Raw genomic sequence first — 15,573 nt, 5'->3', positions numbered from 1 at the left:
TACTATTTGTTTCTATCTATCTATCTATCTATCTATCTATCTATCTATCTATCTATCTATCTATCTATCTATCTATCTATCTATCTATCTATCTATCTATCTATCTATCTATCTATCTATCTATTTGTTTTATTAAACAATATATCTAAGTCTAAATGTATATATTTTTGAAGGGTGATGGTGCACCTGGCCCTCCTGGACCTCCAGGCTTACCTGGACCAGTTGGTGAAAGAGGTAAAGCAGAATGATGAACAGATTAATTTACCGTACATTCCTTGCTGCTAATCTATTCAAATTTTGGGTGCAGTGTCAATGTGCGTGTTGATCATTATTCATCAAACATATATAATGTAAATTCTGTTCATATACAAATCTGTTCATATAATAAGTAATGCTGAGATGCAGCTGGAACCTGGATTCATTAACACAGAAACACACCAGACACCATTTTATTAATTTTGTCTAATCTGATCTACTGAATAACTAAAAGGAATTCAAGCCTGGTCATTTGTAGTGTTTCCCAACAGTTGCCATGCACAGATAAAGTTTGTTCAGTTTCACATGTACAGCATTTTTCCACTGCATATGGATCATAATTCAATTTTTATTTTAAGGATTGAAAAAGATCTTTTCCACAGTTGAAAGCGTATTTAAAGTTTTTTAAAGCTTTCAAATAGAATAGTCTGTGTTTCCTTTTCTTATTTTAAAATATTACAGTCTACTTGCTGAAGAATATTTCACTATGTTTTCTTATTTTTATAACTCAATGTTGATTCATGCACAAAAAATGTACTGCAAATAATAAGCAAAAGGGATTATTCTAAGAATTATGTTTTTTTTTTTTTTTTACAGGACCCCCTGGTATTTCTGGAGATACTGGTCCTCCAGGTGAGAAAAGTACTTCATGTTAATAAAATTTTTTTTTTTATAAATTCTTTGATATTACAAAGTCTGTTAGGAAAAAAAAAGACTCTTGAATTTCCTTGCCTTTATTGTCCACTTTTTCTTTGTGTCCTTGGTTGGTTGTAGGCAGAAATATTGAAGGCCCTACTGGAGAAAGAGGTTTCCCTGGAGAGATTGGACAGAAGGGAGACAAAGGAGCTGATGGAGAGTCTCTCAGAGGCCACAAGGGAGCTGATGGCGTTCCTGGTCCACCCGGACCCCCAGGGGAATTAAGTAAGTACAGACAGGCTTATCATGCCTAGATGTAGGCCAGAATTGTTCACAAAAAAAAAATCATAGTGCAAAAATCACAACAAGGATTGTTATTTGTGTTTTAGAATTATTATCACATAGCAAATTCTTGGGACTACTTAATTGTAATTGTCAAGATTTCATACATAAAAAATCTATCAAGAATTCATGTATAAACTATGTTCATGTTACTACACCACTGTTGTGTCCTTTTCTATTTTAATAATTCATTGTTTGTTTTTTTTGTTTTTTTGTTTTTTTGCAGGTGGAGAGTGTGATATTGATCGTGGAGAGCCAGGCCCTCCTGGACCTCCTGGCTTGCAAGGAGAGTTGGGCCAGAAAGGTGAGAAAGAAGAATGTATTTAAGCATCTCAAACCATTTGATTTAAGAAACTTCAAAAATTGATTTTAACAAGGGCACTTAATAAACTGAACCTTTACTGAAAAGATTTTATTAATGAAAAGAAACTGATACCACAAATTTGTGAATTTTGCAACGTGGACATGCTTCCATATTAATTAAATGTCTTACATGATTTATTATTTCGATGAATCACTACATGTAGCATAATTAAATGTACTTGCTGAATTATTACATTTTGTAAGTATTTAGCATATAATGTGTTTTGAATAATAAGGTTTTGAAGCTGACTGTTTAATTGCTTGTTGTGAAGCAAGATGAGTACCTCAGCTTGAGTCACAGCCATGCAGCTTAATTATAGCTTGTAGAATAATCATTAATAGTTTTTAGTTGCTTTTTTAAAATCTGTTGTGCTTTCCTCTTCGTTTAGGTGACAAAGGAGATACTTGCATGCAGTGCTCTGCTAGTGGACCTCCAGGTTTACCTGGTATTCAAGGGCCTAAAGGAAATCAAGGTAATACTTTTTATGTTAATAATTTGGGCAATGAATGAAAAACCCTTTTACTAGATTTCAGCTTTTTTTTTTTTTTTATAATTTAGTTATCATTTAAAAAGATTTTTCAATCACTATTTGAAATAACTTTATATTTTGTTTTTAAATGATTATTACTTTAACTCCTGAAATGGATGCACTTTGGCAAATCTGCTAGATTCAGATCTCCAAAAAATAAGTATTATTTTAAATTGTGTAAGTTTTACATTTAATATAAATTCAACATGGCAAGGACAATCTAAATAAACACAAATTCTTTAATGATATGTGTAACGTATGAAAGAAACAATTTCCCACACTCAAGGTCTGTTTGAAAAGGTAATTACACCTTTACTTAATTAACCAGTTTACTAAATGTAATTGATAATTGGGTTCAATTAGTCTAGACACTTTGTAGACTTTGTAGACTTGATTACCGCTAACCTTGCTGAGTTTATACATTATGTAGCAATTTAAAGTCACAAAGCAACAACTTGTTCCCAACAAACAGCACATGATGTAATTCATTAAGAAAGAGCAATGACTTTCTTCAAAAATGCATAATTGATTTTTCTTAAAATAAAAAAAAAGAACCTAGACAAACATATTTCTGTGAAATGTTTGTTAGTTAGGGTGGGATTTGTGATAAAAACCTGTAATTGTTCCAATGCAGTTTGGCAAGAGCTGTATTCCAAAGTTTTCCTCCTGCATACTCTTACTGAAACAAACAAACAAAAACGGAAAAATAAAGAATATTTCGCTCTTTTTTTTATTTCTGCATTTGCATTGGTTTATGACACACATATAAATAATTTACTCAAATTTATATTTTTTTTAGGTTTTCCTGGAAAAGAAGGTAGTAAAGGAGAAATGGGTCAGTCTGGCCCTGCTGGAGTTCCTGGATTGCCGGTGGGTGATGATTAAACATCTGACATAGACATTTTTATATTTGATTCTGGATGTTTCAAACTGTAGTCATCAGCAGGTTTTTCCTAGCTAACAGATTCTAAAATTTATTAATTCAACCATTCATATAAAATGTTGCTTAAATTATAAAATACTTGGAGTTGCTTCAAATAAATACATTGAAATGTATGAATTTAAGTTGATAAAAACTGGTAAGATTGGCACAAGGAAATATAGTCTAAGACATAACTTAGATTTAGATGCCATTTTTGTAAGACATCCAGCTATGCCATTCAGCTGTGTTAAAATGTTACCAGTTCAGAGTATTAATACACCAGCATCATTTAAGGCAGGGTCTCCAGACAAAAAAGACAAAGGAAATATTCAAACTGAACCACAGTGTATTGCTGCTCTAGGTACCAGTGACATAGTCCAGTTTTCAACAATTTTGTATTTAACAACAGCTTATTAAAAGAAAAACTTTTCCTTAGGGGAATGATGGTTCACCAGGTTTGATGGGTGCTCCTGGGGCAAAGGGTGAACCAGGTGACATCTATATATCCCCGGATCTGAAGGGAGAGAAGGGTTCACCAGGGTTTCCTGGCCCAAGAGGGTTACCAGGAATAGATGGAATTCCGGGAAAGGATGGACGTCCAGGTATACCTGGAACAAAAGGAGAGCCAGTAAGTGCTAATTGTTTAAAAGATTATAAGAGCTTAAAATTATCACATCAACTTATATGCATGTAGCTTCTTAAATCTTATACTTATCAAATAAAAGAATATCTGAAAATGTAATCTACCAATCATACGAATTTAAAGGCTAGAGAGGGTATTAAAGGTGACCGTGGTCCAGATGGTGATCCTGGGATAATAGGACCCCGTGGTGAGAGAGGACCCCCAGGTCTTCCTGGACATGGCCGGCCTGGGGAGCCTGGAGAAAAAGGGAGTCAGGGAAGTTCTGGTGTTCCAGGAAAGCCAGGAGTGCCAGGTCAGTACTTAGAGATGTATATTCGTTATTAACTGTATTTGGCTATCATGCCAGTATACATTACATGAAATTTAATGTACAAATGCATATAATGATTGTTTTATTTGAATAAATAATACAAGTCTCTCATTCTAACAACAGGGCCTAAAGGTGAACCTGGAAAAGTTCTAAGTATGCCAGGACCTCCAGGTCCACCAGGACCACGTGGTGAGACAGGATTTCATGGTCTTCAAGGTAAGTTAATACATAACTTTTGGAATATGATTCATTATCTCATTGTTCAAAAATGTTGCATTACATTAGATTACTTTATATTGATATCTGCTTGAATATATTTTGGTACACTTTTTTTATTTTTGTTCTTGTTTGAAAATGCTTTTTTTGCTTTAAAAATGATGTAAATCCTATTGAATTTACTTAAGGCATCAGTTGAAGTTTTATGCTTGGTTGAATTTATTTTTAAGGTGAAAGAGGTCCCTCTGGAGATCAAGGACAGCCAGGATTACCAGGTGAAAAAGGTGACCCTGGTCAACCAGGAATTGGATTTCCAGGTCCACCAGGTCCAAAAGGTAAAATATCACTCAGTTCTAATAAAGCTGCTTTACCTCCAACCTTGTGACAATATACTGCATTCATAATGCCAACATTATTTTCAGAAATGTCATTCAGTCTCTTTTTTGTGTAGGTCACTCCGGTTTACCAGGTGCACCAGGATTATCTGGGGACCCTGGGAATTCAGGCCAGGATGGTTCTCCTGGACACCCAGGAAATCCTGGACAAAAAGTATGATTGTGAGAATAATAAAATTTTATCGAGTGTCTGATGATTGCATGTGCAAAATAATTAGCACATTTTTTATTCATCGCTGTTTTCATGAAGGGTGAACCTGGCATTGGTCTCCGAGGACCCAAGGGCTCTATTGGACAGCCAGGAGTGCAAGGGTTTCAAGGAGAAAAGGGTAATGTTGGAATGGCAGGATTCCCTGGAGCTGAAGGACAAACTGGACGACCTGGTTCTCAGGGTTTTAAAGGTACCATATTTTGGTATATTTGTGTCTTGTTCTTAAAATCAGCATTAACACTATATACTGTACCATATTACCAGAAGTCAAATGAAACCCAAAGATTAACCTTAACTGACCTCTTACTTTCAGGTGACCCTGGTCCTCCTGGGTCTAAAGGTTTGCCAGGACCACCTGGTCTCCCAGGGCTGGGAGAGCCTGGACAACCTGGTCCAATGGGACCCCCTGGAGAACCAGGTCCCTTAGGCAAGTTTCCTTTTAAGATTGTCTAAATTGTATGATCTATTTTACACATTAAATGCATTAACACAAGAAAACACTGCTGGCTCCTTTACGTTTTCGGTGTTGCAGGTCGCATTGGTGAAAAGGGAGAGAAAGGTCTCCAAGGTTTTCCAGGTCCTGCAATGCCAGGTCCTCAAGGTGAAAAGGGCTCCTCTGGTTTGCCTGGGTTTCCAGGGCCTAAGGGGTTGCCAGGTGAACCGGGAAGACAAGGTAATGATGGATTCCCTGGGGAGAGAGGTAAGTGCTGTGTGATGCCATGTGCTTTTCTAAATAAAATCTCTTTATGTACACTCTGTTGTAAATTTTTAATGACATAGCTTATTTCAACAATGGTTTTGTGTAATTCTAGGCCCCAAAGGAGATATTGGAATAATGGGAATTCCAGGGTCACCTGGATCCGAGGGTCAACCTGGACCTCCTGGAACCATTGGACCAAGAGGTAGAGGGTTAAATTGGTCGCTAATGTGACTGAATTGTGCAATTCACTGCATATACACTGTATTAGGGCTGTCAGTCGAATCAAATATCTAAATGCGATTAATCGCATGGTTGTTATGAGTTAACTCGTGATTAATCAAGACTTAATCACACATTGTTTTCTTTTCTAAATGTACCTTTAATGAATACTTTAATCAACATGGGCATGGACAAATTTGGATGCTGGATGCAAATGTATGTTTATTATCAGTGAAACCATACTCAACATAGAGCATGCAGACAAAATATGTTTTAAATAATTATGGTGTTTTAAATTATGTAAATAATCAGGACACCAAACAGAACTTTTGCTACGTTTCCACAAGGACGGTGGAATTTTTACGGTTCCACAAGGACGGTTTTAATTGCCAGATGTATGTATCATGGTGAATATTTGGTGCTTGATTTGAAACTTGGTGCATCAGTAAAACAACAAATGTTAAGTGACATATATATATATATATATATATATATATATATATATATATATATATATATATATATATATATATATATACACACACCCCTTCACATTTCAGCAACCATTTTTAGTATATCTTCTCAAGAAACAATACTTCCTCTTCTTTTGGCTGTGTAGCAGTGTAGTTTTACTGCCCTCTGGAAATAACTACACATACAGCCATTAATGTAAATATAGCTGTTGTTAATAATGTTTGCATGGCTGTTATCCCAGAAGGAAGCCTTTTCTGTATCTGGTTAAAAAAAGGCCCTTAAACAGTTTGCTAAAGACAACCTGTTGAAGAGCCTGAATTACTGGAACCATGTCCTGTGGTCTGATGAGACTAAGATAAACTTGTTTGGCTCAGATGGTGTCCAGCATATGTGTTGATGCCCTTGGAGAGGACTACCAAGAAAAATGTGTCTTGCCTACAGTCAAGCATGGTGGTGGTAGCATCATGGTCTGGGGCTGCATGAGTGCTGCTGGTAAAGGGGAGCTGTGTTTATATTGAGGGAAACATGTATGTACTGTGACATTCTAAAGCAGAACATAATGCCCTACCATCAGAAACCGGGCATGTGTCTAACATCCAGCAGCTCCGTGATGTCATTATGGAGGAGTGTAAAAGGATCCCAGCAACAACTTGTGCAGCTCTGGTCAATTCCATGCCCAGGAGGATTAAGGCAGTGCAAGATAACAATGCTGTTCACACAAAATATTTACGGTACAATTTGGACACAGTTTTGACATGTTGACTTAGAGTGTACTCACTTTTGTTGCCAGTTATTTAGACAATAATGGCTGTATATTGAGTTATTTTAGGAGAGAGTAAATCTATACTGCTATACAAGCTGCACATTGACTACTCTCAAATATATCAGAGTTTAATTTTTATAGTATTGTCCCTTGATAATGTATACTAAAATGGTTGCTCAAATGTGAGGGGTATGAATATATTTACTGTTTTAAATACGGTAAAAAGGCATTTTTATTGTTCGAATCCTTGACTTATGTTCTTGGCAATGGTAGGTGATTTTGGTCTGAGTGGGCCGAGGGGAGAGTTTGGTGAACAAGGCCCTAAAGGAGAGAGAGGAGAGCCTGGACTACAAGGACCACCTGGTAATATGACTGAAGTAGAAATGGAGCATATGAAGGGAGAGAAGGGAGAAAGTGGAGACACAGGTAGGAGACTTGAATCTCAACAGTAAATTTCTAATTCCATGATGTTTTCATAATAAGAATTAAAAACGTAATTTGCAAGTAACTGTTATGTTTGATATCCATTTCCAGGGGAACCAGGCCCCACAGGACAGAAGGGGGTCTCTGGAGAACCTGGAGATCGTGGAATGCCTGGAAAGGATGGAATGCCAGGTTCACCTGGACAGCCAGGTCAAGTTCATATCAACAATATGAAAATTTGAATGTATCAATTTTCTTGTTTTGACACTTTAAATATATATTTACCTTAGGTGAAAAAGGTGATTTAGGACTTCCTGGAGAAACAGGACCATATGGACAGCCTGGAGCAAAAGGCAGCATGGGAGAAATGGGATTGCCAGGTAAAATAAAAAAGCACAATGATAAGCACAAATATGCCATGAAAAAGTTCTTAGCCCTTTACTGATTTGTAATATTTTTTTTAATTTAACATTTAAATGATTCTAAACATCAAGCAAATTATTATGTCACACAAATATTTAAGTGAATACAAAATACAGTTTTTAAAAGATTATTTCATTTATTAAGGGTAATAAGGGTAATAGTAAAGGTAAGGGTAGTAAGGGTAATCTTTTGGAAAGTTGAGTTAAATTTCACATGCCACACCCCGGCCTAGTTAATGCCAGACCTATTGAATAAAGAAACCCAGTGGCGGGTCGTGCATACATAAATTTCCATAATTGATGGAACTAGGATTTCTGGACTCTACCAGAAAATCCTGAAGGATAATATCCGCTTATTAGTTCCTGACCTCAAGCTCAAGCGCACTTGGTTATGCAGCAGGACAATGATCCAAAGAAACCACCTCTGAATCATTAGAAAAAAAATTAATAATAAGATTGAGATTTTCATGTGGCTTAGTCATTGTTTGGACTTAAATCCGATTGGGATGCTTAAACAGGCCATTCATGCTTGAAAATCCTCCAATGTGGCTAGAGTAAAACAATTCTGCAAAGAAGAGTGTGCCAAAATTCCTCGACAGTGATGTGAAAGACTCATTGCTAGCTTTCACAAATGCTTGATTTGGTTTAGGGGCAATTACTTTTTTGCATAGGGCCAGGCAGATTTGGATAGTTTTTCTCCCTTAATGAATAAAACCATTATTTAAAAACTGCATTTCTTTTTTACTTTGGTTTTCTTTGTGTAATATTACAATTTTCTTAATGATGTGAATTATTTAAATGTGACAAATATAGAAAAATTTAATAAAATAAATAAACCAACACAGATTAAGTTCAACCATAATTCCAAAAAACGGGTGGATGCTGTGTAAAACGTAAGCAAAAAAAAAAAAAAATGACCTATTGCTATGTGGGTTTGCAGGAGCATCTGGATCAAAAGGCAGTAAAGGTATTGCTGGTCATCCTGGTCATCACGGGATCAAGGGTGATCCAGGAGTAAAAGGTGATAAGGGAGTAGCAGGTCTGCCAGGAATAGGATTTCCTGGACTCCAAGGGGAAAAGGTACATATTTATGTGCAGAATTATGTGTATTGGTCAATTAAATGGTGTTGCTTTTTAAAAAACATTTAAAGAAAAGACAGAAAAAAAATCTTACTTTTACTCAGGGCATTCATAGTGAACTTTATCACGTGTACTCCCTGTATGTTATACTGTAGGGTGAAATGGGTCCACCTGGTTTCCCTGGAGAGTCTGGACAGAAAGGACTGAAAGGTGCAATGGGAATCCCAGGCATCCCTGGAACCTCAGGGCCAAAAGGAGACATAGGCCTGACTGGTTATGCCGGCAAGTTCCATTTCTGTCTATTCTAACTTCCTGGCTAATATACTGTACTTTAGGCTAACATAGATTGTTGGTGGCATAGTGGTGCAGTGTGTATAACTGCAAGCTGCTTACACCAACAGTTTAACTGATCCATGTGTTCTCCACCAATCACACTTCACCTTGCACATTGAACCACACAAAAATATGTCATAATGTGTCATACATCGAAAATCCAATCTATAATTCAAACTTATGTTGTTGATGTTTGGTCACTGATTAATTCTCTCTTCAAACCAACAAGTTAATATATTATTTAATGTTCTATTACATTATTAAATGTAATATATAACTTACATTTTAAAGTTATTTTACTAGTTATAAGGTGAAAGATAGCTGCGTCAACAACGCTTTGGGAATGCTTTCGCGTTGTCCACGCTCTGAAAAACATGTGCAATCAGTATAATGGAAAACGCGACATCATGGCCGGGGTGATGGGGGGGTTCTATGCAAAATTTCTGTGTCGCTTGTCTGGGAACAGATCGTGCTAGGTCGCAGCCAGTCCAGCATTGTCACATTGCTCGGAAGCACGACATTTGGCGGTTTCTTTCGCTTGCTATGAGTGTATAGCTCCGCCTCTCCTCTTTTGAGAGGGGGGGTCGAGGTCTGTGAATCCTCAGAGACAACACCTTACCCAGTCCCTTTCGAGGAGCTATTAGAGGTAGTGACCCATGCAGAGCCATGCTTGAGATAGTTTGGCCGGCCGATCAGCAGAAAGCTCGCCTGTACAGTAAGCTTGAGGGCCCATACAATGAAGGTCACGTGGCGAGCCCTATGTGCCTTAGATGTATGGAGAGATCCTGGGTTCCTGTCCCAGGGCTGGGAGTTCCTGGTTATTGCATAATGCTTACGGCTGGGGAGCAGTCATAAGTGGCCGCTCTGCCCAAGGTTTCTGAGGACAGAGCACAGGTTGACCTGTTGTGATTTAAGAAATATTGTACTGTCCCCTCTGGTTCTCCATGACACCCCCAGCTGCTCTAGGTGTCTGCCATCGCACGAACCCGTTGGTGACACGTTTTCTTTCTTGTTACCCAGAGGCTGAGGCCTCCGGTACGATCTAGAGTGCCTGCATGGGACTTGCCCATTGTTTTTAAAAACCTTTTACGAAGCTAGCACCGGTTTCACTTCATGTGCTTTTTATAGCTTCCTGGTGGTGACGTCACCCCGATGGTGACAGCGTGCTTTCCATTGGACTGATTGCACATGTGATTCAGAGCATGGACAATGCTGAAGCGTTCCCAGTGTTGTTGACGCATCGTCTCACTCCCTCAAGAAACTATGGGTACATACATAACCTGGAGATGTTCCCATCCCTTACCAGATTTTTTTCTAGATGTTTGATAAATTAAGTTTTTAATAATGGACTAAAGATGGAAATAACATTGTTTAACTGAAATTTACATGATTACATTTATTCAAAACAAGAAAAAAAAAGGATCATTTGAATAAGATCATGACTAGCATTCAAAACAGTCTAATTTATTGAATCTATTATACATGTGGGTAAATAAGGGGCAGTGGAGTGGAGCAGTTGCAAAGAGAAGAGGTGGTGAAGGTGGATGATTTTAAATACTTGGTGCCAGCTGTGCAAAGTAATAGAGAGTGTGTTAGCGACGTGAAGAAAAGAGTGCAGGCAGGGTGGAGTGGGTGGAGAAGAGTGGAAGGAGTGACTTGTGATAGAAGGGTATCTGCAAGTGTAAAAAGGAAAGTTTATAAGACTGTGGTGAGACCTGCTATGGTGTACGGTTTATTGACAGTGGCATTGCAAAATAAGCGGAGTTGGAGGTGGCAGAGTTGAAGATGCTTGGATTTTCATTTGGAGTGATGAGGATGGACAGGATTAAATATGAGCTCATTTAAGGGATGTTTTGGAGACAAGTAGAGAGAGGTGCAATTAGTTTGGTCATGTGCAGGGGAGGGACATGGGGTTATATTGGTATAAAAAGGCTGAGAATGAAGCCGCCAGCCTAGAGGAAAGGACAAGAAAGAAGAAGATGAATTGACTCAATATACTGACATTATGTTGCTACATGAATAGTCCCTGTTGTAATATCAACAGATTTAATTTAACTATATAATTATACTGTGCAATAAAATTTGGCTTAGGTCCAAAGTTAGAATCAAGTTTAAGGAAGACATATATCATATACCTGTTTCAGGCAAACTACTGTATACTCTGTGTTCACTCACATGAAATTTTTGTAGTTATATCTGAGGTCTAAAAACTAATAAAATATTCCTTGTTTTAAATCCTTATGATGTTGCAATTAAAACTCATTAAACATCATTGAATATGACCTATTGAATTTTTCATCTGAACAGGAAGCCCTGGATTACCAGGTGAAAAAGGATCCCCTGGGTTACCTGGATTACCAGGTCAGCCTGGATTTGAAGGACGACCAGGTGTGTAAATAGGCCATCTAATCATGAAAATAGCATAATAACGTATTTATGTTTGTACACAGCAAGATTTATTTTAGCGTTTAGTTATTGTGTTCATTATTCCAGTTATCGGCCATTTTGAGATTATGAACAAAATTACATATTTTCCAACAGTTTTCTACAAGGTATATTTTCTTTTTGGAAACAAATAATCCTATTAAATCATATTTCTGTCTCTAGGTGAACCTGGTCTGCAGGGACCCCCAGGGACTCAAGGGGAGAAAGGAGAGCCAGGAAAAGATGGATTTCCTGGAGCCATTGGAGAAAGGGGTGAACCAGGTTGGTGATTTTACATGTTTTGACAAAGTCAAAGACTAGCATGGAAGTAATCAAATTATAAATAACCTTGTATGAGTCTGGCATGCTTCCCGTGGGCTCACCACCTGCAGGAGGGACCGTAAGGGACCGGTAATGAGAGGATTGGGCAGCAGTCGAAGGCGGGGGCCTTGACAGCCCGATCCCTGGACACGGAGAAGTGTCTGGGGAATCTGCTTAGACTGCTGCCCCCGCGACCCGAATTACGGATAAGCGGGAGAAGATGAATGAATGAATGAGTCTGGCATGAAAAAATACAAATAAAGGTGTAAATAAAAATATATATGAATGTAGAAATATTGAAATATTGAAGTGATAAAAATTGTGTAAAAGTGTAAAAATTGGTTAAAGATTAGTCTGTATCTTTTAAAGAAAACAGCCATATATTTAATAAAAAAAATAAATTGTTCATTATTTTGTCTTTAGGTGTACCTGGTAGAGGCTTTCCTGGAACCCCTGGGCAGACAGGAACAAAAGGTCAGCTTTACCTGGATAAATTAACTAAAACACAATTCCCAAGCTAATGGTGTATCATCTTACATATGGCCTGCAAAAAGCTTTGCCTTTTTAACACAACTGGAAAATAGAGATTTATAGAAATACCTTGGGTTTAACTAGGTATCATAAGTAGTACAGCAATTTATAGCCAAACATTAAGTTTACCAAATGCAACAATTGCAGCAATCAGTCTCTGGATTTGCCCTGAATATTGAGCCACATTTGCTTTGTACTATAAACCCCTCTTTCATTCTTAGGTGAAAAAGGTAACTCAGGTCCCCCTGGTATGCCTGGTAGCTCTGGTGTTCCTGGAACCAAAGGAGAGAAAGGCCTGCAAGGAAACCAAGGTGGTCAGGGTCAACCCGGTGTAAGAGGACTACCAGGGCTATCAATTGAGGGACCTAAAGGGGATAAAGGACCTCAGGGAGAACCTGGAAAGCTAGGTATACATCTTATATAATACTATGGCTTACAGACACTATTATAGTGAGTAATCCATAGCATATAATATAACTGATAAAGTACATCTAGTGAGTGGCATAATTTTGTTTCCCACATTGTACTTGTAGGCGAGACTGGTGCTCCAGGTCCCGCAGGTGTTCCAGGAGGTGCTGGAGCTAAAGGAGAGAGAGGAGAAAAAGGTTTCCCAGGCATACAGGGTATTCAGGGTTTGAAGGGTGATAAAGGCTTCACTGGTCAACCTGTAAGTTAAATTTAGTGCCAAATGCAAAAACTACATTTAAAGTGAAATTAAACAAGATCAACATATTTCATAATTATGCACTGCATGTTTTTCAGGGTGAACCTGGCTTTCCAGGCTATAAAGGACAAAAGGGTGACATGGGATCTCCAGGCCCTCCTGGCTTTATAGGTGGGAGCCATGTTGTATGTTGAATTGGACATAGATATAAAATCATTCAACTAATGATGTGTATATTTTTACATGTTGTGCATTTTTTCATATATATAATATGTATTTTATTTTATGGTTTTACATAACAGGACATGATAAAAATCATATGGTTCTTAGCAGGTCTTTCAACCTCACAAAACATTAAATATTTACTGCTTCCATAGGTTTTAAAAGGCTAAAGAGCATCTCCAAAACTATTCTATATATTCTATATCTTGTGTGGTGTTCCCGGTCTGCATTGGTCAGTATCTATCAAAAGTGGTCCAAGGAGGGAACAGTGATGTACTACCAACAGGTTTATAGGAGGTTATATGGAGAGCAAAGGCTGGCCTGTGTAGTTCGATCCAACAGACCAGCTATTGTACTTAAATTGCTGAAGAACTTTAATGCTCAACGTGTGGTCATAATGTTATGCTTGGTTGGCGTGTGTTTGTGTGTGTGTGTGTGTGTGTGTGTGTGTGTGTGTGTGTGTGTGTGTGTGTGTGTGTGTATATATATATATATATATATATATATATATATATATATATATATATATATTTTTTTTTTTTTTAATATTATATTTTTATATTTTATATATAATATATTTTGCCCCTAAATTAAATTTTGTGTCATGTTGGCATACTTGCATTTTGACATGTTTTTCTCAGGATTGAAGGGTGAGACTGGATTGTTGGGTTTCAAAGGAGAGCTTGGTGACCGAGGATTTCCAGGAGCTAAAGGTGCTTGTAATAATTGTATTTTATATATTATTATTATTTTTATTTTTTTTTATATAATCTGTGAAATCTGTTGGGTAAATATTGTGTGATGTGTACATATTGTACTCGTGTGTACACATTTGACAAGTATTAATTTTGTCATAAGTTTGCGTTATAATAAATTCCTTTTACGTAATATTCCAGGTAATGATGGTCCACCTGGTCCTCCTGGACCCCATACCTTTATAAAAGGAGACATTGGTTTCCCAGGACAACCAGGTCCCCAAGGTTTACCAGGGCCTCAAGGGTATCCTGGACTAAAAGGACAGCAAGGTAAATGATGTTATTCTAAACATTGTGTTAAGAGTGCATCAGAAAGCTATTTTAAATATTTCTTACATGTGAGTTGTGTCTGTTTTTTTTCCCCTCTGTCTCCATTTCTCTCATTCTCGTACCTATTAAGGATTGACTGGCATAGAGGGTATTCATGGGGAAGTTGGAGAACCAGGAAACAATGGGATTCCTGGAGCTAAAGGAGAACCTGGGCATACTGGATCTTCTGGTATATGAGCTTGCATCCTCAGGAACTTTCTTCATATTTGGTTATTTCATGATCTTTAATTGTCGTTTGTAATTTACTCTGCTTTTTAAGGACCCAGAGGATATCCAGGTCCCCCAGGTCCTGACGGTATTCCAGGTCTAGTTGGCCCACCTGGACCCTCCTCCATGGACCATGGCTTCCTAGTGACTAGGCACAGTCAGTCCATTGAAGTGCCCTTGTGTCCAATAGGCACCACTCTGATCTATGATGGATATTCCCTTCTGTACGTACAGGGAAATGAGCGATCCCATGGACAAGACCTGGGTCAGTGTTGCACAGACACTTCTTCTTTGAATGAAATAAGTTGGAGACCTACCAAATAAATAGGAAACTGTATAATTCTATATATTTCCAAATAAATAATTAATTCCTCGTTTTTCCTTACAGGAACGGCCGGAAGCTGCTTAAGGAAGTTCAGTCCCATGCCATTCCTTTTCTGCAACATCAACAATGTGTGTAATTTTGCTTCTCGTAATGACTATTCCTACTGGCTCACATCTCCTGAGCCCATGCCTATGAGCATGGCTCCTATTACCGGCGAGAGCATCAAACCTTTCATCAGCAGGTCAGTGTGTTTGTGTGTCCATGTCTGAGACTGAGCAAATGATTGTCAGTACGTAGTGATGTTTATATATGTGTGTTCCTTATTGTTCTGCCATAGATGTGCGGTTTGTGAAGCTCCAGCCATGGTGATTGCTTTGCACAGTCAGACTGTAGCCATCCCGCCCTGCCCTCAAGGCTGGATGTCTCTGTGGATTGGTTATTCCTTTGTCATGGTGAGAGAAAACATAAGCATGGTGTAAATTCTTGATTATTAATTCATTTATGTAATAACTGAGCAACCAAGGGCTGAATAATGTACCATTTTATCTTTGTTTCAG

At 37.8% G+C, this 15,573-nt stretch overlaps 1 protein-coding gene across 1 annotated transcript in view; it reads left to right on the top strand.

The window, feature by feature from the left end:
* The window catches only part of col4a1 (collagen, type IV, alpha 1), a 45,486-nt gene that overhangs the window by 27,377 nt on the left and 2,536 nt on the right, over positions 1-15,573 (top strand). The window contains exons 19-50 of the mRNA XM_083535771.1: positions 174-234; positions 853-888; positions 1,030-1,176; positions 1,460-1,537; positions 1,986-2,069; positions 2,926-2,996; positions 3,485-3,676; positions 3,815-3,983; positions 4,125-4,217; positions 4,448-4,552; positions 4,669-4,766; positions 4,863-5,013; positions 5,137-5,250; positions 5,356-5,523; positions 5,636-5,725; positions 7,253-7,405; positions 7,514-7,612; positions 7,693-7,782; positions 8,765-8,904; positions 9,060-9,190; positions 11,549-11,625; positions 11,845-11,943; positions 12,406-12,456; positions 12,735-12,920; positions 13,047-13,180; positions 13,276-13,348; positions 14,041-14,112; positions 14,296-14,424; positions 14,555-14,653; positions 14,744-14,956; positions 15,080-15,257; positions 15,354-15,468. Of these exons, the coding sequence (XP_083391897.1) occupies positions 174-234; positions 853-888; positions 1,030-1,176; positions 1,460-1,537; positions 1,986-2,069; positions 2,926-2,996; positions 3,485-3,676; positions 3,815-3,983; positions 4,125-4,217; positions 4,448-4,552; positions 4,669-4,766; positions 4,863-5,013; positions 5,137-5,250; positions 5,356-5,523; positions 5,636-5,725; positions 7,253-7,405; positions 7,514-7,612; positions 7,693-7,782; positions 8,765-8,904; positions 9,060-9,190; positions 11,549-11,625; positions 11,845-11,943; positions 12,406-12,456; positions 12,735-12,920; positions 13,047-13,180; positions 13,276-13,348; positions 14,041-14,112; positions 14,296-14,424; positions 14,555-14,653; positions 14,744-14,956; positions 15,080-15,257; positions 15,354-15,468 (3,696 nt within the window). The remainder of the gene's footprint in view (positions 1-173; positions 235-852; positions 889-1,029; positions 1,177-1,459; positions 1,538-1,985; positions 2,070-2,925; positions 2,997-3,484; positions 3,677-3,814; positions 3,984-4,124; positions 4,218-4,447; positions 4,553-4,668; positions 4,767-4,862; positions 5,014-5,136; positions 5,251-5,355; positions 5,524-5,635; positions 5,726-7,252; positions 7,406-7,513; positions 7,613-7,692; positions 7,783-8,764; positions 8,905-9,059; positions 9,191-11,548; positions 11,626-11,844; positions 11,944-12,405; positions 12,457-12,734; positions 12,921-13,046; positions 13,181-13,275; positions 13,349-14,040; positions 14,113-14,295; positions 14,425-14,554; positions 14,654-14,743; positions 14,957-15,079; positions 15,258-15,353; positions 15,469-15,573) is intronic.

This window comes from Silurus aristotelis (genome assembly GCF_946808225.1).
Source record: "Silurus aristotelis genome assembly, chromosome: 3".
NCBI lineage: Eukaryota > Metazoa > Chordata > Actinopteri > Siluriformes > Siluridae > Silurus > Silurus aristotelis.
The sequence above is the reverse complement of the archived record's forward strand: the minus strand, read 5'-3'. Positions and strand labels throughout refer to the sequence as shown.